The sequence below is a fragment of the Squalius cephalus genome (genome assembly GCF_949319135.1).
Source record: "Squalius cephalus genome assembly, chromosome: 10".
Classification (NCBI taxonomy): Eukaryota; Metazoa; Chordata; class Actinopteri; order Cypriniformes; family Leuciscidae; genus Squalius; species Squalius cephalus.
In genome coordinates, this window is record NC_137131.1 from 37,970,080 (window position 1) to 37,994,105 (window position 24,026).

Consider the following 24,026-nt stretch of genomic DNA (forward strand, 5'->3'; position numbering starts at 1 on the left):
ACGCTGATTTTCCATCACAGTAATAAGCATGAAAAACATTAAACACAAAACTTTTGAATGGTAGTGTATTTTAAAGGAGTCTTTTGTATACAGCCGCCTATGATTTAGAGAGAAGACAACACAGGAAAAAGTGCATGTAGGAAATTCTCTACATGGCAGGTAATGAGTTTTCTTAAACTGAACTTAAACTGTAACTAAATTACTACAGCATTTTCATCAGATTGGAAGTAAATTGGAAGCTTACCCCACTTTATCCTACTGTTACATGACATGAATTAAGCTGCAAATGTTTCCCTACATATTTGACAAATTTCCCTTTTTTCCCATCTGTGCTGGAGCAACATCAGAAGTGTGCAGAAACCATTTTGGATTTTATACACGTAATAAAATAACAGAAGACGTTCATAAATCACAAACACTTATTGATTTTATTTGGCTATACAATCCTTGAGAACAGATGAAAGGCAAAATACCAAATAAAGAAATGAAACATTTCTTAATTGAAGTGATGATGGTGTAAATCAATTATTTTGGTCTGTCTTTCTGCTGAAGGCTGGACAATTCCAGCTTGCTGCTGCAGAATCTTAAAAACATCAATAAATGCAAAAAGTGAAATTTGACAAAAACACTGACTTATCTGTGCATTACCTAATTTCAGCATTAAATGTAATCAAATGTTTGTAATTAAAATATTTATTAAATCTCCATCAATAGACATGATCTTTTCCCACATTCCTAAAAGATCAGTAATACAATCGGTTCATAAACAAATAAGTGGATGTGATAGTCACTGCGTCGTATGATTTCCTCACAATGCATTTTATTAGGAGGCATTAAAGCATGCATCAGCATACTGTCCTCAAACCAATGGTGATTCCACTGGTTATCTCATGGGTATAGACATGTAACAGGCATGACAGACAAACCGGCAGCCCAAAATGGCTGTGAAAAACGTTTCAGAGACTGATGCTCGACTCTCTATTAAACACTGTCCGGTGAACGCATGACATTTTGCCTTATTCAACAAAAGCCATTTGTCTACACATCCACCCAATCACAGGAGAGGGGAAGACTGGGACGAGAGTATGAAAGCCTGGATGGGAATAAAGTGCTCACACTGGTGGAGGTAGGGGGCACACTACAACACTCACTCTTCTGCTGGGAGTTCGTATCCTCACAAACGTCAATCCTCACTGTCCTGGAGTGTGAGAGTGTGTCTGTACACAGGAGAGTCAGAGACCCAGAGATTTGCGCACAATCTGCTTAGCTAGTCGATTGAACTGCTCTCTGTCCTCACGCCACATCTTGGAGGCGTCCACGTTTGCGCCGCTCTCATCATTGGGCTCTGTAGGAGCAAATAGATCATTATTTACAATTAATTAAGGATAGGCACTGACGAGATGTAAATTATAAAAGGTATTAAAACATTAAAAATCCATTATTTACATTGATGCATAAAAAAGTATATATACAGTATATATATGCACAATACATATAATACAACATAACCTTTAAAACTTGCAGCGTTTATATATATCTGATCTCACCATCATTGAGATATATCGTTGATCTCGCAGGAACCACTTTTAGTCCAATTATTTTAAGCCAAAATGGGGGCAACCTTGAACAAATTGCAACAGAAGCAAACTCAACTGATTTTGTATCCTCAATATGTCCTGAGTAAGTTAAAAAAGCCCAGAAGAATCCCATTAGGGGAAAGTTTCGAAAAAGACCCAAATATAGCCTATTCATACGCCTATTCATTCTTTTTCTTACGTGAATAGGGTAAAAATTTTAACCTTTAGATATCACCATGAAAATTACTGTGTTGATTACTTGCATCAAGACAAACAAAAAATTTATTACAAGTTTTTTTAAATGGTTTGTTAACATGGACAAACAGTGCATAATCTAATTACTTATGAGTTAATTTGCATAAATACCACAACAGGTCTAAACATTGGGTATAGCAGGTGAAAATGTCTTGTTGAATCTTGTTGATACATACAAACACAGTAAACTACTTAATGTTAAGGTCTGAATGGAACCCATTTAGGCAACCCATGAACATTAATACATAGAGGCAGGAAGAAGTACTTTAGAAACCAGCCTTTATTAATTTTTAAGAGATGGGGTTTGGGGTTGGGTCCATGGGACTGTTTCTGGGGGACAAGTCTGAGGGAAGAACTGGAGACAATGGTAAGGAGAATGCAGAAAACAAAAGGTAGGCAAAATAAAAAGTGAATCCCCAGAAACAGTCCCACGGACCCAGCCCCAAACCCCATCTCTGCAATAATAATTAATAAAGACTGGTTTCTAAAGTACTTCTTCCTGACTATGTATTAATGTTCATGGGTAGCCTAAATGGGTTCCATTCAGACCTTAACATTAAGTATTTTACTGTTATGTGTCAACAAGATTCAACAAGACATTTTCACCTGCTATACCCAATGTTTAGATCTATTGTAGGGCTGTGTATCATCAACAATGTCACGATACGATACGCATCACGATATGGATCAATTTGGAATTTCAGAGTTTAGTAACAGTTTATATGTTTATTGTATAACCAGTGTTATAACAGTTGTGATCACTGAAAAACTATTTTGTTTTTGTCATTAAAAAAACAATGAGTTAAATGAAATAAAAAAATTAAAACTATCTTTTGTTGTTTTGACAACAATATTAATGACAGACATATGGCTTCTGTCCCTTTAAGAGCTAGTGCACGGATCCTGATTTCATTATACTGTCCCATCATGCGTTTTATGCTTAAGACATAACCGACTGTGTTTAGAGGATACTCAACAAGACCGAAATGTTTGACATCATTTTGCGTGTTTTTGTTTGTTAAAGTGATATAATCCGCAAAAATTAGCACATACGTAGATTAGATTATGCACAGTTTGTCCATGTTAACAAACAATTTTAAAAAACTTGTAATACATTTTTTGTTTGTCTTGATGCAAGTAATCAACACAGTAATTTTCATGGTGATATCTAAAGGTTAAAATGTTTACCCTATTCACGCAAGAAAAAGAATGAATAGGCGTATGAATAGGCTATATTTGTAGCCTGACGTCGTCATACTCAGATTCTAGTCAGAATGTGAGTCTGATACTGCTCCATTGGGCTGTGATTATGGGGCGTGTTTCAACCGAACCAGGAAAGAAAATGCCTCTGCACTCAATTGGATAGACCTACAACCAATCAGAGCAAAGAACCAAAGTGACGTATGTTTTTCATTCATGTTTCCGATCGACAAATGCCTTGATCGCGGTCGATATCTTCTATAACAGATGTGATGGCGGAATCTACACATAATGTTTTATAAACAAAGTTCGGGAGGAGCATGTTCAAATAATCAATCCAATCAACTTGTCATCAAACAATTACCATGTCTACCCTATCAGCATGAGAGGAAGCATACATGTATTCACTCTGTCAACTCACCTAACATTCCTTGACAGTTTTCAGCATCCCTCCACTCACTCTTGGCCTGTTCTTTCACAGCCAGGAATACGGGGGGAGTACTTTGGGTTCGGGCCGAATACCGAGCCCGGAGCCTCTCCTCGGACAGCACGCCAAATATGCATTTATTCTATCTGACTTATTTGTAAGTGTGAACTCGTGAAATCTCAATTCTCCAGCGGCAGTCATCTTTGTTGTAAACGAATTCAACCCAAGCGCTCTTTGGTGACGTGGATGATTACGTTACTGTTGATCATCATATAAAGCCCGCCCTGACAATTTGATTGATCCGAACAACTTTTGTTCGGGCATAATAGCTCCTCAACGGATCAAGTCCAGACCGAACTTCCCGACCTAAAAATTTTGTGGCTACTAAGGCTACCAGGCTACTATATTTGGGTCTTTTTCGAAACTTTCCCCTAATCGGATTCTTCGGGGCTTTTTTTTCTTTACTCAGGACATATTGAGGATACAAAATCAGTTGAGTTTGCTTCTGTTGCAATTTGTTCAACCTTTTTTCATAAAATGACTGGACTATTTAAGGCAAGAAGGATCAAGACAACTCAATTGTGAAAAAGTTTCTTCATCATTAAGTGAATGGTGACTGACCAGCAAGCATGCTGACCACAGACAGCAGGATCTTCTCCACGCTCTGCACGGGACTCCACCTCTCAGCACTGCTCTCATAGCCCATGGGGTCATCACCGGGTGCATGCAGGATTGAGATACACACACGTCCATCTGGATAGACTACAAAAAACACACCACAACCAAGTTATGAAGTTCTGTTATTGGTTTTCTGTTGCCCTTTGTCCTCTAGACATCTTTGCTGTCTTCATTGCCGGTTGAATGAACACATTTGAATAAACTTTCGACTTGATTATATCTGCATTTTTGTCTGTGACTCACTTTTGTGCTGTAGCTGAAACAAACTGACTCTAAATGGTGGATCAATTCACTGCATTTCATCCCACAGAATGAACTACTCTCCCAATTCATTATAAAAAGGCCATGAAAAGAGTTGAAATGGCAATTACGAACAGATGTCAGGGCCCTCAAAGGATCAAAAGAACATCGATTTCTGCTAAAATTGTCAAGCACACAAATAAAGTTGAGATTTTTAACCCCTGGATCAGGCCTGAATGAAGCCACCCCCGCACTGCACGGTATCAGCCACTCAACAGCACAGCTGATGTTATCTCCTCTTTCTCTCCACAGATGAGGACAGTGATCAGAATCTGAGCCGTCCAGCTCTGATAACCGCCTCCAGAGCCCCGGCTCCATCAGAGGACAGCAGGCTGGTCTGCTGCTATCTGTGGCCTGCAGGAAGACCTTTATCTGGGCCCACTTCCCTGTCCACACATCCACCAGCAGGACCAGAGGAAATGCCCTAATCTTTTCAATCGGTCGTCTTCTTCGATTAATCTATCGATTATTTTCTGAATAATTAATTCATCCTTTGGTTAATTTACCAATAAATAATAACCAATAATTTAGCAATAAATAATAACAGTAACTAATCTATGTATGAACTTTTACCTAATGATATTAATCATCACAAAAGATAGTGGAGGCCTAATTAGGAAAGGTGTTTACTATGGCTGCGTTCACAGACACTTTTTGGGATTTACATCAGCAATTGCCTACAAGTGCAAAATCTGAAATGCTTTGTAAGCGGTTGCAGAGCGGTTGTTTGAGTCGCGCGTCTCCCAGCCTTGCACCTACGGCAGCTCGTAAAAAAAGTGCTGTATGAACGCAGTCGTATTAAGCGCAAAATATGGGACTGACAACCATATTCTAGAGCTATGTAAAAATAGTCCAAATTATAGTCCAAATACTTGCGCTGCAGTCTCATAATTTTGAGGTAGAAAAGCCCCAGGATGTTTTCTTTTCAGATGCTCCTGGATAGAAGTTGTGCTGCTGTGGGTGAACTATCACGGCAGGCCATTTCAGTTTCACAGAGCGTGCAGAGCACCATTTTATTCAGTCTCTGTTTAAAAAATGTCCATACTTTAGATCAGGCTCGATATTTTTGTAATAACAGCTGATTTCCAGTATGCCCGGGAACCACCATCATTGGTGAACATAAACAGCGAGACGAACTGACGCATTGCACGCAAATCAACTCATTTACACGAAACGTTTCAGCCCTAGCCCTAACCATAAAGAAACTTTGGGACAGTCTACACTCTTCTACGTCTATGGACTGTAACTGCATTAAGTGTTTCTCAAACCTGCTCCTGGAGGCTCCCCAACACTGTAAATCCTAAAATGGATAGTTTTGACTGTTGAAGGGATAGTTCACCCAAAAATTTTATTACTTACTCACCCTCAAGTTGTTGCAAACCTGTATGAGTTTCTTTCTTCTACTGAACAAAAAAGAAGATATTTTGAAGAATGTTGGTAACCAGACAGTTGACGGCCCCCATTGACTTCCATTCAAGGAACACAAAAACTATGGAAGTCAATGGATGTCGTCAACTGTCTGGTTACCAACATTCTTCAAAATATTTTCTTTGTTGTTCAATAGAAGAAAGAAACTCAAAAAGGTTTGGAACACCATAAGGATGAGTAAATGATTTTAATTTTTGGGTGAACTAGCCTATCCCTTTAAAAAATTCAGTTTCAGCATCATTACTCCAGTCTTCAGTGTCACATGATCCTTCAGAAATCATTCTGATATGCTGATTTGCTGCCGAAGAAACATTTATTATTATTATCAATGTTGAAAGCAGTTGTGATGCTTAATGTCTTTGTAGAAACCCTTATTCTTTAATGAATAGAAAATTCGAAAGAACCGCATTTATTTGAAATATAAATCTTTTATAACATTGTAAGAATGTCTTTACTGTCACTTTTGATCAATTTAATGTATCCGTGCTGAAAGAAAATATTATTTTCTTAAAATAAAATCATACTGACCCCAAACTTTTGAATGGTGGTATATATAATGTATAATATATTTTTTAAATAATTTCCATAATTTAAGTTTAAAGACTCAAGACTTTATTTTAAAATTTAGACACAGAACTTTAAAATTCTGTAATTTCCTTTTCTGTGTCACATTATTTAATTTATACAATAACTTATAGAGGTTAGAAATTATTTGAATTCAATGTGAAAATATATTGAACCTGTGTGTTTTTAATACGCTCCAGATTTAAATCAAGGCTAATGAAAACATTATGTTGTGAACATTGTATATCCGCCAATTACTTTAATAATTAATTATATAACAATACTAAAAATAATTTCTAATGTGAATATTTTGTTATAAATAACTGTAACATAAAACTTAATTGAATAGAAGCAATCTGACATTCATGAATATTTGAGTCACCAAACCCCACGTACACTGTCTGAATGCTGAATGTGTAGTCCAGAATAAAGACCACTCACTGTTTGGATGGAACATGTCACAGGTGAACCTCATCTTGGGGGGGCTGAGGGGGTAGTCTGAGGGGAAACTAAGGATGGCAGGGAACACACCGCCCTCAAAACATGTGTCCTCTGGTCCCCTAAAATAAGAAAATAAGAAACAATTTTAGAGAGTGCTGCAATATATCCAGCAAGCAGGACCGCCATTTATTCATTTTTATCATTTAATGCTTTGTTCTAAAGCTCAGCGTTGCAACAGAGCTAATAAAGAAACAATGAACTGAAGCATTCCGGTAGTGACCCCTCGACCCCCCTAAGCAGCAGCTATAATGTCTGGATAAGCTATTACTGTATTGCCCGCAAATCCCTAGCATTCAGTAGTTTTATTAGAAATTTTAAAGCACATTTACACAGATTTACACAGGCAACTTTTCAGAATGATTCACTCTGAAATTCATTTTTCAGAATATAATAAAAATCTTTAACATCAGGAGTTAGATCGTCTCTCTCTCAAAAAAAAAAAAAAAATGACAACGCAAATGAATAATCCAGTCTAACAGCATCTTTTGGTTGAAGACAAACAATATTCCAAATGTATTCCAAATGTTTATTTGCAAGAATCACTTAAAAATATGAGGCAAGTGAAAACATTTACAATCTTCCGCATAAAATACATAGGCTATACTTAAACATGAACACATTAAACATAAACCTATAAAAAAAAAAACTTCACAATCATAAAATCACACAACTTCATAAATCTGAATGATCTACTGACAGCATTGGCAGAACTTCATAGAATCATTCTCAAAGGCCCATTTAACATGCAAATCTCTTTCTGTTTACTTATCCAGCTGTCTATCAAATACTGTTTCTATGGGCAGATATTGATCGGTAATCATGATGAGGAGCGCATCAAACGAACACAGTTCCGTATCTGTGGAACAGCTGTCGGGGAGTTGCTAGGGACAGTGTTCCTTATTATGCTTGGCAATTAGTTTCACTTAAAAACTTATCAGTCAAAACCACTGATCTAACCACCAGTTTGGTTTACCGGAGGACACATTGTTTGGTCTTATCCAAAATCTAAATCAGTTATCATCACTTTTTCCATGTGTTATGATTCTGCGAATAACTTGTCTCATGCTTAATCTACAAAAAGACATAAACGACACCTTCAGCTGCTGAGGACAGGTGTGCTATTACTTTTCTTAATTATAGGACATTTTTGTCAGTTCATTATAAGCATGCACTGCAGGTATGTCATCTGCTGCTTTAAATGCTTGAACTCAGGATGGATTCTGATTGGATGTCAATGTTTTTTTTATCATCTATAAGCTGGGAAAAAAAATGATTGTGAAAGAGATTCCATCGGTATTGATTCTCTGTGGCAATAACGTTATAGCTGTGGTCTATTGTTTTGGGAGCATTCATAATACGGTAATTAAGAAAAATGTAACAATTTATTTTTATCATATATTTTTATTTTCTTTAACATTTTATTGTCTGTGTTGTCAGTACACTGCAAACTAAATGAATTAGGCCTAATAAGAATAAAAAAAAGATTAGCGAAATCAAGCTATGGTGGGTCACACTAGACATGGCAGAGAAAATCTGTTTGAATAGAGAGCCTAAGTCCCTCCCCTCCCGGCTCATGGGACCTTATTTCGGAAAAAATATGTATGGTAGTCAATGGCGAGAGACAACTTATCTTTTTATTCCGTCTGAACTGTGCCCTGAATTACACATATGATGTTTGTCAATTTAAAAGATAATTATGAAAGTCAAGAATGTCGCAGTTTGTCATAAAACAGAAGAGTAACATTTAGTTTTATGTGAAAATCGCTCAATGAACTACATCTCTCGTCTCGCACTATGTACGTCACCAACATGCATCGTATGTGTGCAGCCTGGTACAAAACACTCAGGCATGACGGCGTAAGACTATAGAAAAAATGACAGACGTTAGCTTCAGTAAAGTTAGCTTCATTCATTGAGAGAAAAGGTATGACGTCACATGTGCGCCTTTTGGGTTTGTAGTCTTTGTAATTATGTATTTTCACAGTCTTATACCTCAACAGTTTTACATCAAACTGTGACTTTCTTGACTTTAAAATGTATCTTTTAAATTGACAAACATCATATGTGTAATTCAGGGCACAATTCAAACGAGATCAAAATATTTGTTGTCTCTCGCCATTGACTACCATACAATATTTTTCCGAAATAAGGTCCCATGGTGGTCCACCAGAAGGGGAGGGCTCTCTATTGAAACGGTCACTAAAATGTCAAGACACATTTTCTCACCCACACTGAACAAATTAACCATAAATAAATAAATAATAATAATAATGAAAACAAAACAAAACAAAATAATACTTACATAATCAGAGCCTCCCATTCAAAGAAATTCTCCTCATTTACAGGCCCTGTAGGGATGAAATGAGTCTCAGTCAATATTCTTATAATATAGATAAATCATTAGATAAGTTACTCTACAGTAAAACCAGGTTAATGGAGCAGTTTAAGTAACTGCCCTATTTCATACCTGCCACAATCCCCTCTGGAGGGTTGAGAGTTAGTTCTGGAGAAAAAAAAGATCAATTAGCTGTATTCATGTACATATGCTGAACAGTAAATACATATAATAAAAATCATCATCATCATCATCACAGTGTATTTCAGTGACAGCACTAACGTTAGACTAAAGAAATTAGTTTCGGTTTGTTCAGTGCGACTTATGTTGCCTTACATCCTATTAATAATTCATACTGTCATCATATGTCAGCGAAGTTCTGGAAGTAACGTAACGTTATCTGTGTCTGCTTGAGGGGACAACCGCAGCCAAACTGTTGCTACCAAACCAGTGTAAAATCCACAAGTCACAAGGACTAGCATTGCGCTGCCTTTTAAATGTAATTGCCAATAAGTGACTTACGTTTGTATTCGGCCATGAGTCTTTTTAAAGCTGTTCCAGCCATTTTACAGCCTGGTCTAGAAAGAAGTTGTTTTGGCACGAAGGGTGACGACAACTGACACGATGAAAAGGCTTGTCCTTCCGGGACAAAAGCGAGCAAAGAGTTTCGCACGCGAAAGATTTGCCACTCCATCTTCACTTCCGCATCACGTCAGGTGGCTGTCCACGTCATCTTTCCACTGACATAACAGATCAAATTTGACTTTAAGTTGGAAAAAAGGACTAAAGGAACACCCTGAAACTTGCAATATATGTTGATTAACCTCATAGAGTTATTTATTTATGTATCTCCTTCGACGACGTGATGCTTGGATTTATGGTGTTTGTGTTAAACAATGATAATGCTTTTTTTTTTTTGTTTAAAGAGGCATACTAAAGGTTAAAAATCGACTTTATTTTTAGAAATGTATTATTTGATTTTATTTTATGTCCCTGGCCAGAGTGGAATGGCTAAGTATTAGTCCAACTGTGTACGTAGTGAGCGCAAACTGACCTCTAGCGGAAGCGTCTGAGAAGTGCAGAAGGGTTTCAATGGCAACCATCACAGAGTTGAAAAGCGGTGAGCTGATACTCGAAAATTGCAATAATGCCTCATATAATAGTGGTTATGATTATTTTGACAGTTTTTTATGTCAAGTCTACCGTCGTCACGTTTCATATTAATGTTGTTATATGTTTTCCAAAGCACCACATTTCTCCACAGTTGTTGTGTAGGTTAGCCCATCTGAGTGCAGTCTCTCTCTCTCTGTTTCTCACATTAATAATCTACTGCTGTCTCTCTCTGTTCTCACATGAATCTATAGCCTTAAAGGAGACGCTGGAGGCGCGTGGGGTGCTCGGGCAGCTGAAGGCGAGGATTCGGGCGGAGGTGTTCAGCGCGCTGGATGACCAGAACACGCCGCGCCCGCCGCTGTCGCACGAGAACCTGCTGATCAATGAACTGATCCGAGAATACCTGGAGTTCAACAAGTATAGACACACTGCATCAGTGCTGACCGCAGGTGAGCAGATGAGCCCTGCAGGAAGACCATGTGCACGGTCACTCATTATACATATCAAAGGGTTAACTTTGTTCACCCAAAAATACAAAAATATCCCATAATTTATTACCCTCACCCTCAAGCCATCCTAGGTGTATATGACTTTCTTCTTTCAGCCAAAGACGATCGGAGTTATATTAAAAATAACCTGGCACTTCCAAGCCTTATAATGGGAGTGACTAGTACATGAGTTTTTGAAGCCCCAAAAAAGTGCATACATCCATCATAAAAATCCATACGGCTCGATTAAGGCATTCTGAAGCAGATCGAAGCGATGCGTTTTTATAAGAAAAATATCCATATTTATAACTTTATCAACTATAATCACTGGCTTCCCCTAATGGCCGAGTCTAGTTCCGGCAGAAGAGTGACCTCTGACCTGACGATAAAGCATAACAAAACACCGGTCATTTATTCGAAGTCTAAAACAAGTCTACTACTCTCACCTAAGCTTATGCTACTCCTACATCCTACATCATGCGTCAGGTCAGAGGTCACTCTTCCGTCGTAACTCGACTCGCGTACAGCCATTACCGGAAACTAGTGATTATAGTTCATAAAGTTATAAATATTGATGTTTTTCTTAAAAAAATAATGCATCGCTTAACCCCCTGGAGCCAAATGGATTACTTTTATGATGGATGGATGTGCTTTTTTGGGATTCAAAATCTCATGTACTATTCATTCCCATTATAAAGCTGGGAAGAGCCAGGGTATTTTTTTATATTTCTCTGATTGTGTTTTGCAAGAAGAAAGTCATATACACCAAGGATGGCTTGAGGGTGAGTAAATTATGGGATCATTTTAATTTTTTGCGTGAATTAACCCCTTAATATAAAATGCATTATAAAAACAAACCTTTGAAGTCTGATTTGTTAAAAATGATGTATCAGAATCAGGTCAGCCTGAAGTTCCCTTGGACCGTCAGTTCATGGCTAATGAGCTCAATGTCGCAGAAGATTCAAGTGCCAAAGCAGTGTAAGTATGATTGTGACAAGTAAGTCAAACTTTATTCATAGAGCACTTTTTAAATTAGCATTTACAAAGGGAATTACAGTGTACAGTACAGGCCTCAACAATAAGGAGGCCCAGGGTCAGTGTGATGGACTGTTACTTTACCTATTGTAGTGCATTCAGATACAAAATACAAAATAAAAACATGCTATCAAAACAAGTCAAGAAGTAAGTAAACCATATAGAATAAAACAATTACATAGTATTTGACGGAATGGTTAAAAGACCAGCTTCGGAGGAGCGGAGATCACACGTTTGGGTGTAAGGGCTTAAGATCTTTTGAGGAGCCGTACCATGGAAAGCCTTACAGGTAAGAGAATTTTAAAATCAGCACAAAACCTGACAGAGAGCCAGTGTTAGGGTTAGTTAAAATGTTGGCAGGTCAAACATGCACATGTTGGGAGATACAAGAAAATACAACTGACTGAGTAAATATAAGAAGTACTAGAAAGTTAATAGAAATTAAAACGAAGAGAAATGTAAACGCAGAACAAAGTGAGGAGAAAAGAAACTTAAATTAAAGAAGTTAACAAGTAAATAAAAGTTATTTGAGTGTGATACTTTATAATAGTGCAAATTGAGTCTGATTATGAGATCCTCTGCTTGGGACCATGTAGTGATTAAAATCTGACTTGACACTTTCAGCCATGTTTTAAATACGACCAGCAAGGAATGTTGGCGCAACACCATGAAGACATTTAAAAATGTAATAAGAGGGTTGTTGTAATCAGTTCTGCGAGACACAAGCAGAGTGTGATGTGATTTAAGTGCTGGATGTGATTCCTGTCTAGTACGAGGAAGCATTCTTGTTGCTGCATTCGGAACTCATTATAAGTGTTTGATAGAGATTTTTGGTAAGTCAGCCAAAACACTACTCCAGTAGTCAAGTCTAGATGTAACTAACACATGAATGAGTTTCTTGCTCAGACCAACATATATGGTGTTACTCGAATACTCACTCTTACCACCAGAAACACTTTATATAAACTTTTACTCATTGCATATTTAAGGAATAGACCACCCCAAAAATAAGTTGTCATTTACTCAATGTCAAAGACTTTGAACTTTTTTCTTCTGTGAAACCTGAAAGTAGACATTTTGGAAGAATGTCCATGCTGCTCTTTTCCGTACGATTAAAAGTGAAAGGGTTCACCCAAAAATGACTCGCCCTCACTTCGTCCCAAACCCGTAAGACTTTAAATGAATAAAAGCCTAAATTCAATCTGTTCATCATATAAAACGATCGAGTCTCTTCAGAAAATTTGGAACAAACCACTTAATTCATATGAATTAGTTTTACGATCTCTTTATTAACTTTTTGAAGCGTCAAAGTGGTAGTTGCGTAGCTGTCAATGTAGGGACAGAAATCCCTCATAGTTAATTAAAAATATCTTTATTTGTGTTTCAAAGATGAACGAAAGTCTTACGTGTTTGGAACGACGTGAGGGTGAGTAACTGATGACAAGTTTTGAATGTTTGGGTGAACTATCCCTTGAATGGTCACCAGGGGCTTCAAGCTCTAAAAACTGCATTTTCATTTTTGGGTGAACCATTCCTTTATGCTTTTTGTATTGCTCTTTCTTGCTGTTTTTAGGCCATTGATGTATGGATTGCTCCATCATTTCCTCAGCAGTAAAGAAGAGCACAAAGGAAAACTCTTCCTAAAAGGCTCAGCAACAGTGCGTTCACAAGAACCACATGGCCATCTCAACGCAGAGTCATAACCCTGATGGGTAAGAGAGGGCTTGAGTTTGACTTTGGTTGTACATATTGTTTTGTGTAAATGTAATTTTTAGTGTCATAAGTCTGAAAAGCTTTTATCCCATTCAGCTGCTTTTTTATTGTGTTTCCAGCTCTGCAGTCATCAAGAACCAACATACAAGAGGACGTCATGTGATCACAGATAGATAGTGAGGGCACGGTTTCCATTAAAGAGGCCAAAATATTCTGTCACTCTGGTTTTAGATATTGAATATATCTACATTTAATTTTTAATGTTGTTTTTTATATTCATAGTATTAGTTATTCAGTTTAGGTTCTTAAGAAAAATACAGTCCGTTACAAAATAGTCATATTCCTCTTGTATTAAATGTAAATAGTCTTGAGATCTGTTTAACTGGTTTGTATCCTTTTCTTTTAAATTCTGCACATGCAATATTAAATTTACATTTGCAGTAAAATAACAGCCTTATTTTTAGTACACATATTTGTTACTAATTTTAGCTACATTCGCTATGACAATTATGCACATTTTGGTCATTTCTGCACTGCAGTCTGGGTTGAAAATGTTAGCTAATCTTAAGATAAGTGCTTTGAGTGCTCATCTTAAATGGCAGTACATTAAAGAACTGTCAAAACAAGCCCAGATTGTGAGATAGCCTCATGAGTCTTTCTGGTAAAGCCCCAGGTCCTTGAACTTTGAACATTCTTTCTTTTGATTGGTTTTCATCCTTCACTCTCTTTTCATCTTGCCAAAGCCAACATATTTAGGAATGACATTTGAACTACAGTTTCTTGTTTAAGCTACTCTCTTTTCGAACCTTTGACTGTCTAATGAATTGTCACCAGAAAGTACTTGTACTAATAATCTCATTCTTTAATTTGAGTGCTTCTATTGAGAAACTTTTAAGACTCTCAGTTGTGTTGTGCTATGTTTGGTTTTCTTTCACCTCAAAACAGCACAGCTCACAAACATTGTAAACATCATCTGTTGCCAAGTTCTTCAAGTTTACACTTATTCCTTAAAAGGTAAGTCACTTTATACTCACTCAATACTTCACTTGATATAGCTTTTTGCACTGATTATTATCACAAATAAGGGGTAATAAAGCAGTTCGTTGGAAGCTTGATGAAATTTTCCCAGTGCATTGTCCCAGTACATTTTCTTTCTGTAAAAGGTTATCATCAACACATAGATCATGTGAAATATTTTGAATAAATACGAGCAGCCAAATCAGCCAAATATTTGCTTGCTCTCCCGCGATTAACTGCATTCCAACAGGGACAAATATATCCAAACATGTATGACTCTCTAAAATGGTGTTTACATCAACATACTCAGGATTTCTTTGGGAACTGAACATGTATATATAGAGGTTGTAGATAACAGATATTTGTTCTTTATTTAAAAGAAGTTGGGTTTACTGGTAATCGGGTTTAACTTTTTAATTCACTATATGTAATTTCCTGAATTAGTGTCTTTGGGTTCACACCTTGTAAGATTGGGTGTTGACATTCTATTTTACTAATGTAGGCAAATCTTAATGCTCCAGTTACTGGGAACGGCTTCACTCCAAGTGAGTTTTTGGACGAGTCTCAGGAGACGAACAGCATGTGCCTCACTTAGCTTTAATCTAGCACATATTTCCCGTTCCCTCCTCTCCTTTAGACACACTGTCAGGACAAATTTCTGATATAGTGTTCTTCCACTAAGGGTACAGCTAAATAGGACTTCAGCATAGGCTTTGAAGCCAAAGCAGGTATAAGTCTGCATATTGTAATTTCTTTCCTACATTTTATTGGTTTTCACTTATTGAAAATAAGGAATTGTTTAGCAAAACTATAAATTCGGTAAGCATTTACTATACCCTCATGAGTCATGACTTTCTTTTTGAAAGGGAATTTTAGCAAAATATTGTTGCTGCACTCCCAACTGTACAATACAGTACAATGAAAAAATAGACCTTACAAGTTCTCCATAAGACTTGTGCACTGTATTTCATGTCTTTCAAAGACATACAAGATCTTTGTGAGCATTGTTATTCACTGATAATCTTCCCTTCTGCCATAGTTTTCCAATCTCTTTTGTGTTCAAGGATATTCAAATACAGCGCATCAAGACCAATCATTGTTTCTTCATAATCACCAAATCTAAAAAATGAGCATATTTGAAAGCTTTTATGAAAATATTTTCAGTATGGCTTCATAACGCTTGGAATATAGTGCACAATTAGTCACACAGACTATTTGGTCACCAGTTACTTTCACTCTATGGAAAAGAGCAGCTTGGACATATCTCAAAATATCTCATTTTAATATCTGAGGTTAAATGATACTGTAATTTTTTTTTTTTTTTTATAAATAAAAAGTTCATAATGCACACTGTAAAAACATCCTTATTGAAATAAAATATATCCATAAGTGATGTCACACAAGGACTTCTGGGAAAATCTTTTTACTTTTTTCACTGTGAATATTATAAGTCAGTTTTTATTTGCAAAAAAAACCCCAGAAATGTTATTGTATTTTTCAGTAAAAACCATTTACAGTTTTTCACTGTATATATATATATATATAATAACTTACCAATTAACATATTTTTACAGTAGTTTTAGTGAATATGTCATATCATGTGTTTTGTGAACACAGGCTCAAACAAGATATTTGGGTTGCACTTTATTTTACAGTACACAGAAAGTACTGGTTAATATAAGGTAACTACATTAGTTAAGTTATAGGTTTAGGGGTAGGTTTTAGTACCTAGTTATTACCCAGTTATTGTAATAGCTATAATAAGTGCAACGGAACAGCAATGTGAAATAAAATTGCAACCGGTACTGTGTTCATTATTTAGTGTCTCTGACTACACAAACTAACTGCATGATTCTCCACAGAACAAAGTAACAGACTATTTAAATCACATCTATATGTTCCTGTTTCTGCATGAGCAGGTGCAATACCTCACATTCCTTAATTGGTATTAGTCTTTGCCGGAATGAGAGTCTGCAGCTACCCTGAAGTTTATTGTTGGTGAGTAAACAGTCAAAAGACATCCCAGTGAAAGCCTATTTGTCTTAACAATGACACTGCTGTTGCACCATATTTAGTCACTCAATCCAAGTCTTTCGGTGTTCCCTTCTAAACACAGAATACGGTCGAGATTCTAGGCAGACCCCATTGTCCTTATATGGCACAACACAGACCTAGTAGAGTTGTGCATCTCCCTCTCTCACTTTCACTATACCCCCCCTTCTCCATCTGTCTCCATGACACTCTCTCTACCTCCCTTCCTTCCCTTCGCTCATCCAGGAAAGCTTGATGCTGACCAGTGACAGAGGCGCTTCTTTCTCTGCAGGCTTTGTTTCTCCTCCATCTCTCTTTTGGACCGCAGCAAGGCCTCGGAGCATACCAGCCATGGTCCTGTTCCCTGAAACATCACAGACGTGATTTACTGGACGCAATAGGAGGTTGTCCTTATATAGGAACTTCCATTAGATAGCAAGAAGCCTGTTGTGGGAATGGAGGGGACGGAATGTGATGTGCGTAGCGATAAGGGTCCCAAAAAGGATCTCAGGGGATTCGCCTCGTCCAGATGTGGCGTACAGCATGTAGTCTAGCCTGGGGAATCTCTGCTTTCTTGTTTCACTCCTTCTGTTACTTTCCTCTATTCTGTATTTTACGTATTCCTTGACAGCTCCTGCCGGTCACCATTCACTTTCATTGAATGGAAGAAGAGCAGTTTGAACATACTGCAAAACATCTTCTGTGTTTCATACAAGAAAATCATATGGTTTTGGAATAAGATTGGCATACAAAAAATAATGACAGAATAAAAAAATATATGTATTGTAATTTTTTAATACTGATTCTGCCACAAATGTTTGTCTACTGCAACTAAATTAGCATTAAAATCCATATGAATATAGTATGAAATCCATCATATAATAATACTACATTTTTAAAACTATAAACAAAGAATTGGACAATTCTAATCAATTTAAACATTGTGTGAAAATCAGTTAAATAATTATTTCAAAAATGTCAACTGTCCTTCCATTGCCTCATTTCAACCACAAGCAACTTTGTCAACTTTGGCGTGTCAAATGTGTGCAATTTTATTCCAAAAATAACATTCATTACCATCATAGAATGATATTAAGTAATTTAAGATGTGTGTGAAAGTGATTTACAGCAAATTAATTCAAGGCGTTTCTGCCTAAGCAAAAATGTGAGCGGATCATCAGGCCGTGCACTAGGCTAATAAATATCTGTTAACTTTCATTTCTCTCTTTTCATCATTACTGCCTTGAGAAAAAGTAGCACTTACTCTAATGGGACTTCTGTTTCATTTAAGTGTTTCACATTGTGTTGAAAAAGGACATTTAAATGGATGTGACCGAAAAGACTATCGTTCACCTGAAATGTCAAAACGCACTGACCAATAACAGCGCGGATCGATTGTGAGGCCCCGCCCACTCCATCCGCATCTCCGTTTAAATGATGTTCTCATGGTTTTCTGTCTAATTTGGACTGTTCGTCTTTGGAGTACCTCACTGTCGCAGGACTCTCCAAACCCTAACTTTCCAAATCGCGGCATTTCTTCATCAGCCTTGTGAGTATGCAGCGATATTACTCATACTTTATTATATATTTCATTTTACTCTTTTAGTTGTGTATGCATTGCTACCAGAGGCTTTCAGATAGGCTATGTAAATCATCTGACTGAATGCCAGTAGGCTAAGTTGATGCAGTATCAAGTGTGCGAAAAAATTGCCTGGGTTCTGAGCTGTGTGAGAAAAACAGTAATATTTCACTGAATCTCGAAATTGTCAACACTTAATTACTTTGAAAGATGTGTTTGACAGTTGTTCATTCAGTTATTTTATGCCACCATTAAACTGATATTTTACTCAGAATTAAAATTGTCAACATTTACTCACCCTCATATTATTCTAAACTTGACTGTATGACTAATTTGTTTTCAATGAAACATATAAATACATGAATGTCAGGATGTTAGTTCCTGACAGCCTCAGTCACCATTCACTTTCATTGCATCTGTTTTCCATACAATGAAAGTGAATGGTGACTGTCATTCTGCCAAACATCATCTGTGCTCTACTTAAGACAGAACTTCTAGTGGGTCTGAAACAGAATGATGATGAGTAAATGATAACAGAATTGTATTTTATTGCACAAAAAGTGTTTCAACAACTCGTGCATCTCTTACTTTCTATTCAAAACATCATCATAAAGTATCTTGTGAGCTTTTAAGTGAGAAAGCATGTCTATCCATCCATTCTTTAATGCACAAGTTTGACTTCAGCTGAGTCTGTCATAGGAAATGGTGGAGTAGAATGAGAGAAGCAGTGAGCTTGACAAACCAAAGAGTTTCCTGTTCTCCAAATATGGTTGTCAAATGCAACTTTCTGCTGAAGGTTGTGGTGAACAGCAGACAGTCAACTGACTGTCCTCTCGTTTCCCATTGAAGTTATGACATGCATAGACAGCACAGCAGCTAACCATAGACAATAGTGTGATGAAGTCTACGAAGAAGAATTGTGATCTTGTAACAAAGTGCAGGGGAAGTAGTCATTGACTGTGTCATCATTTATCCATTAATGTCTTGATCAGTAACATAAACATTCTTAAGAGGCATTCTGAAAGAGTAATGAGTGTCATTTTGGAAATTTAAAGAGATAATCACCTAAACATTATTACCATATATAATAAAAGATAATTACTCCGCCATGGCTTTCCAAAAAAAATGCTGGGTTGTTTTTCAACCCATGTTTGGGTCAAAAATGAACCTAGGTTTAAACTGTTGTTTTGTCCATTATGGACCCAAACATTGAAACAACCCAGCATTTTTTTTTTTTTTTTTTTTTTTTAGAGTGGATAGTTTTCTTTCTTTTATGGAAATTTTAAAGATAATTTGTTCACTTTTCTCAATAACATTAAAGTAACTGAGCTGTAAATGGATACAAAAGCATATGTATCATACATGTGACCCATACAACTCATGCAGTGAAATTCACTTTTTGTGTTCCACAGAAAAAAGCAAGTCATAAAGGTTTAGAACTACATGCAGGTGAAGAAATAATAACAGAGTTTTCATTTCCTTTATGTGTGCCTTTTATAAATCTATATAAATCAAACCGTTGTATTACATTCGATGCATTTCTGACAGATTTTTTGGAGTATATCTTTTATAATAATGATAAAAGGTGTGTGCATGTAGCAGAAGTGAGTTTTAATCTGGCTTATCAGAAAAAGGAAGTTTTACAGATATATTGGTTAGATCGTTAGACCTAGCGAGTTTTTACCAGTTTACTTGCAGCTACCCTTCAATAGTGAATCAGTTTAGCTGTGTTTTTGACTTTAGCACATTTGTGGTCTATCTTTAGGCTGCTTACCTGATTGTCACTTTAAAGATTTAACACATTTCTACATGACCTGACAGACTCCTTGAACTCTTGTTTATTTCTTAAAACCAGTAGCTGGACTACTGTCTTAACAGTTTAATCCACTCTTATCAAACAGTCAATGTAGGTTTTGGAGAAAAAAGGCCTTTATGGTCATTAATGGCAACATGTTGTTTAAATGTGCCTGAACTAGGAAGCATTATATTCAGTATATATTGTCATTGCAACAGCTTTAAAGGTGGTGCCGTTGACCTGGTCTGCACATCCATCTCAATATAAATGTTAAAAAAAGAGACTGAAATGACACAGCTGCTCATGAGAAAAAGAAAACCATATGGGTGGAATGAAAAAAAAGATGAGGAGGAGTAGAGAAAAAAGGAGGAAACTTTTCACAGGACCGGGGGATCACAAAAATCCATCTGCACAACATGGTCACATGATTTTCTGGGCTTTAGGCCCACTTGGACAAAGGCCAAGGACCCTGATTTGTGCTGCCTTTTATTTCTGTCATGTAAAAAAAAAAAAAAAAAATCAGAATTTCTTTGAATTAAAACACAGCCTTAATTTATTTAGGTAGGTTTTGCAGTATGTTTGCAGTGGACCTCCTGATCCATAAAAACCTCATTGAAAACTCGATGAGTCTCAAGTGCAGAAATGAAGGAGCTTCCCCCTAAAAAAAAAGGGTCTGTGAATCTATGCACAGGACACAGGAAATTCCCACTTTTAATTAAATCAGCTTATCATAGAGAAACTTTGTTTGTTTATCTCGCTCCCAAACGATTACAGGGCATTTAAATGACCTTTTTCCCTCCGTAGTTTTTTCCAAGGGACGATTTTGTCGTCATTCGGACAAAAGAATTGAAAAACTGGTGGTAGAAAAAGGAGCAGTTAAGAGATTCGCATTTCAGAAACTCTCAATATTGTATCTTTTAAGCATGTTAATGTCGTATAGTCTTTTTTTCTACAGCACAGACTGTTCGTTCTCCATGTTTTAATTGAGCAAGTGCAAGACTGGTTTTAGATATTTAATTAATTTAATTAAAATTTAGAATTTAATTCTGCAGGTTTTTTTTTGTTTTTTTTTTAAGTTAACTTTTGTTAGAAAGTCAGTTAGTGGGAACAATATTTTCCTGTTTTTGTTGGGCTATTAGACCATACAAAGTAAATGTACAAACAATTGGTTATAAATGGAGGAGGAAATCGGTTCATATCTAAGGCGTAGCTCGGATATTGTTTCCCAAAATTGCTTTTAAAGCTCTGTGCTTGCATGAACTCCAAAGCTGCACCTGCTGTTTGCCAACTGTACTGTACTCGAAAATACTTGTGTAAACTTCCCTATATCAGCCACCCAGAGGAAAAGAAGGGTGGGGGAAAGTGGCAGGAAAATTAGACCCCCACCAGCCTCTGACTGTCCCTGCCTAATGTTATCATTTTGGAGTAAACTGTGAGTCCGACTGGAGGCATACTATTCCCTATAAGGGCTTTGTTTGGGAGTTCACTTGCTTCTGCTGTTTAGGTGGACAGAGCGTCCACTGACTCAAAGGCAGCCTTATATGGTCATCGCAGCACGGGACCACAGCTGAGCACCAAAAGAAACAAGAAAAACAGCATTTGCTGTGGAGATTATCACATAATCATATATATTTATTTTCCCAGTAGGATATGTTTTGTACAGTTTTTGGTCAGACTGGGGGATTGTTTGATCAATACTGACAACATTTTTGATATTTCCCAGGCATTTTTCTCATCCTTTCATCTAAATAGTGCTTTCCCCTGTGACCTATGCAATGTTTGTTTAGGAAGAGGGTTTGTTTGATTGGTGAACTTGGCAACTTGGTACACTGTGGCAATAGTGAATTGCAACCACATCCAAAAATCATCCATAAAGTGTTTGTTGGATGTTACATATTCCATTGATAATTGGCCATTACACTGTTTAATGACATTAGATGACTCTCTAATCAGATTCTGTTTTGAGTTACATGAATCACTTAAATGACAGCCTATATTTTCATGCCTATAGGCTACCTATACTTCTATTTACAGCCTATACTCTGTATGATTTAACAAAAAGTTTGTCGTTTAGTTGCTCACATCTTACCTCACACTCTTACACCAAAGCGTCATGCTGGAATTTGTGTATGGTTACTGTGAACAGTAAAGCTTGATTTCTTTTATTTGATTTGCCATCTCAACCAATTTGATTTTGACAAGCGCTAAAATATCAAATATTGGAGGTGACAATTTGCCCATCAAAAATATAAAAATGTAAAAAACGTAACTTTTAAAACCGTCTAATATTTTCAAATATCAGATATTGGGGATGGGCATCTGTGGTGGTTACAGCCCTGCCTTTTGCAACTTGTATTTAATTAAAGTCTACTGCACAGATCCAATATTGTTGCCAATATTGTTAACATTTAGAAAGAAAACATTGTGTTTAAAAATCTGTTTTCCTCTCAAATTTGTAGTTGTCTTAACCCAGAACCAAAATGACGAAAAAGGGCTTGAGTGAGGACGAGAAATTCCTTTTCACGGACAAAGACTTCATTAACAGCCCCGTCGCACAGGCAGATTGGACAGCCAAAAAGCTGGTGTGGGTCCCCTCTGAGAAGCATGGTTTTGAGTCGGCCTGCATCAAAGAGGAACATGGTGATGAGGTCCTGGTGGAGCTGGCGGACAACGGAAAGAAAATCACAGTCAACAAGGATGACATCCAGAAGATGAACCCACCCAAGTTCAGCAAGGTGGAGGATATGGCGGAGCTCACCTGCCTGAATGAAGCGTCTGTTCTGCACAACCTGAGGGAGAGATACTACTCTGGGCTCATCTATGTAAGTCTGCCACAGTGCTTTTAAATAATATTAAAAAAAATAATAATTGCTTAGTAAATTATAATAAACATGCTCTCTAATTTATAAAGTTGACTTAGGGTCAGTGACTGACGTGACTTTTTTTGTTGGTATCTGTTAATTTATTAAAAAATACATTGAAAGGCAATTCATACACACAGTGACTTAAATACACCTCTTATATGATAAGCTTATTTTTAATTTCTAAACTAAAAATATCAGTTATACAACTGACAAGAGATCATAAAAGCCTGATTGAAAGGATGAAATGCTTGAAAAGAAACCCTCAGCACAATTTTATGTTTGATACAAGCAGTGAAGCAGTATTGTTAAAATATTAGTAATATATATATCACACTTTACACTCTCGTGTATTCAAGGTGCAAGAAAAATATGTTATTTTTGGTTACACCACATTACATTTTTAGAGTCATTAAAATGTTGAAAATGTTATAAATGTTTCAAGCTCAAGTGAAACCAATATTGGAGTATATTTTATATTAATATTCTTATTCATTGTCACAAACTGCTCTGAGACACGAAGGTTGAGGATCCAAATACAGTATTTATTTAAAGGGTTATCCACAATCATAATCCAGATCCAGGCAAGGGTCGTGCACAAACAAACAATCCAAACAATAACAGATAAGGGCTGAGGCAAAGAGAGACTCAAGAAAACCAGGAGACGAGAGAAACAGGATGCAAACATGCACAGAAATGCATTGACACACATACAAGACTTCGCAGGGAATGAATGAGTGTACATGGTTTAAATAGGCTGAGACTGACAAGGTAATGAGACGCAGGTGGGTGCAATCAGGGATGATGAGTCCGGGCAGTGAGTTATGGGAAATGTAGTTTGTGAGGGAATGACAATAGTCTGATGTGGAGTGTCCTCTGGTGGCTCTAAAGGGCACTCCGGGTGTTAACCGTTACAATTATCTTCGACACTTATATTTGTCATTAACCCCCTGCTGACATTACTATTCCATTACATTGCATAACATTTTATTATCAGCCAATGCATAACATTTAAAAATAAATGTATTGTGGCCGAACCAATCCAAAATAATTTTTGCACTGACAACCATGTAGCTTAAAATGGCAGCGATGATTTGCAGTATCTAATGCACTAAAGTGTAAGAAAGAG

General features: G+C 36.8%; 3 protein-coding genes across 6 annotated transcripts in view; 2 read left to right on the plus strand and 1 right to left on the minus strand.

Moving 5' to 3' along the window:
* Positions 1-405: 405 nt before the first annotated feature.
* On the minus strand, positions 406-9,935 carry ube2g2 (ubiquitin-conjugating enzyme E2G 2). The gene is made up of 6 exons (XM_079884305.1): positions 9,788-9,935; positions 9,398-9,433; positions 9,233-9,278; positions 6,871-6,989; positions 4,081-4,221; positions 406-1,345 (listed from the first exon to the last, which is right to left on the minus strand). Exons 1-6 carry the CDS (start codon positions 9,828-9,830, stop codon positions 1,233-1,235), a joined length of 498 nt encoding a protein of 165 aa, XP_079740431.1. The 5' UTR covers positions 9,831-9,935; the 3' UTR covers positions 406-1,232.
* A 375-nt stretch (positions 9,936-10,310) lies between these two features.
* On the plus strand, positions 10,311-14,055 carry cep20 (centrosomal protein 20). Its single transcript, XM_079884306.1, has 5 exons — positions 10,311-10,385; positions 10,630-10,827; positions 11,760-11,844; positions 13,475-13,613; positions 13,734-14,055. Exons 1-4 carry the CDS (start codon positions 10,358-10,360, stop codon positions 13,602-13,604), a joined length of 441 nt encoding a protein of 146 aa, XP_079740432.1. The 5' UTR covers positions 10,311-10,357; the 3' UTR covers positions 13,605-13,613; positions 13,734-14,055.
* A 4,014-nt stretch (positions 14,056-18,069) lies between these two features.
* The window catches only part of myh11a (myosin, heavy chain 11a, smooth muscle), a 35,241-nt gene continuing 29,284 nt past the window's right edge, over positions 18,070-24,026 (plus strand). For 3 of the 4 annotated variants that reach the window (XM_079882677.1, XM_079882680.1, XM_079882678.1), the window contains exons 1-2: positions 18,121-18,211; positions 22,496-22,858. In XM_079882677.1, coding sequence (XP_079738803.1) covers positions 22,517-22,858 — 342 coding nt within the window. In that variant the 5' untranslated portion in view covers positions 18,121-18,211; positions 22,496-22,516. Of the gene's footprint in view, positions 18,212-22,495; positions 22,859-24,026 lie in introns of all 4 variants that reach the window. The other variant, XM_079882679.1, reaches the window with a different exon arrangement.

Excerpts from the sequence above, each read along its gene's own strand:
- cep20 (XM_079884306.1), top strand. The coding sequence starts at position 10,358 with ATGGCAACCATCACAGAGTTGAAAAGCG. Across the intron at positions 10,828-11,759 it reads TGCATCAGTGCTGACCGCAG|AATCAGGTCAGCCTGAAGTT; the intron begins GTGAGCAGATGA and ends ATGATGTATCAG. Across the intron at positions 11,845-13,474 it reads GATTCAAGTGCCAAAGCAGT|GCCATTGATGTATGGATTGC; the intron begins GTAAGTATGATT and ends TGCTGTTTTTAG.
- ube2g2 (XM_079884305.1), bottom strand. The coding sequence starts at position 9,830 with ATGGCTGGAACAGCTTTAAAAAGACTCATGGCCGAATACAAAC. Across the intron at positions 9,434-9,787 it reads ACTCATGGCCGAATACAAAC|AACTAACTCTCAACCCTCCA; the intron begins GTAAGTCACTTA and ends TTTTTTCTCCAG. Across the intron at positions 9,279-9,397 it reads TCCAGAGGGGATTGTGGCAG|GGCCTGTAAATGAGGAGAAT; the intron begins GTATGAAATAGG and ends TCATCCCTACAG.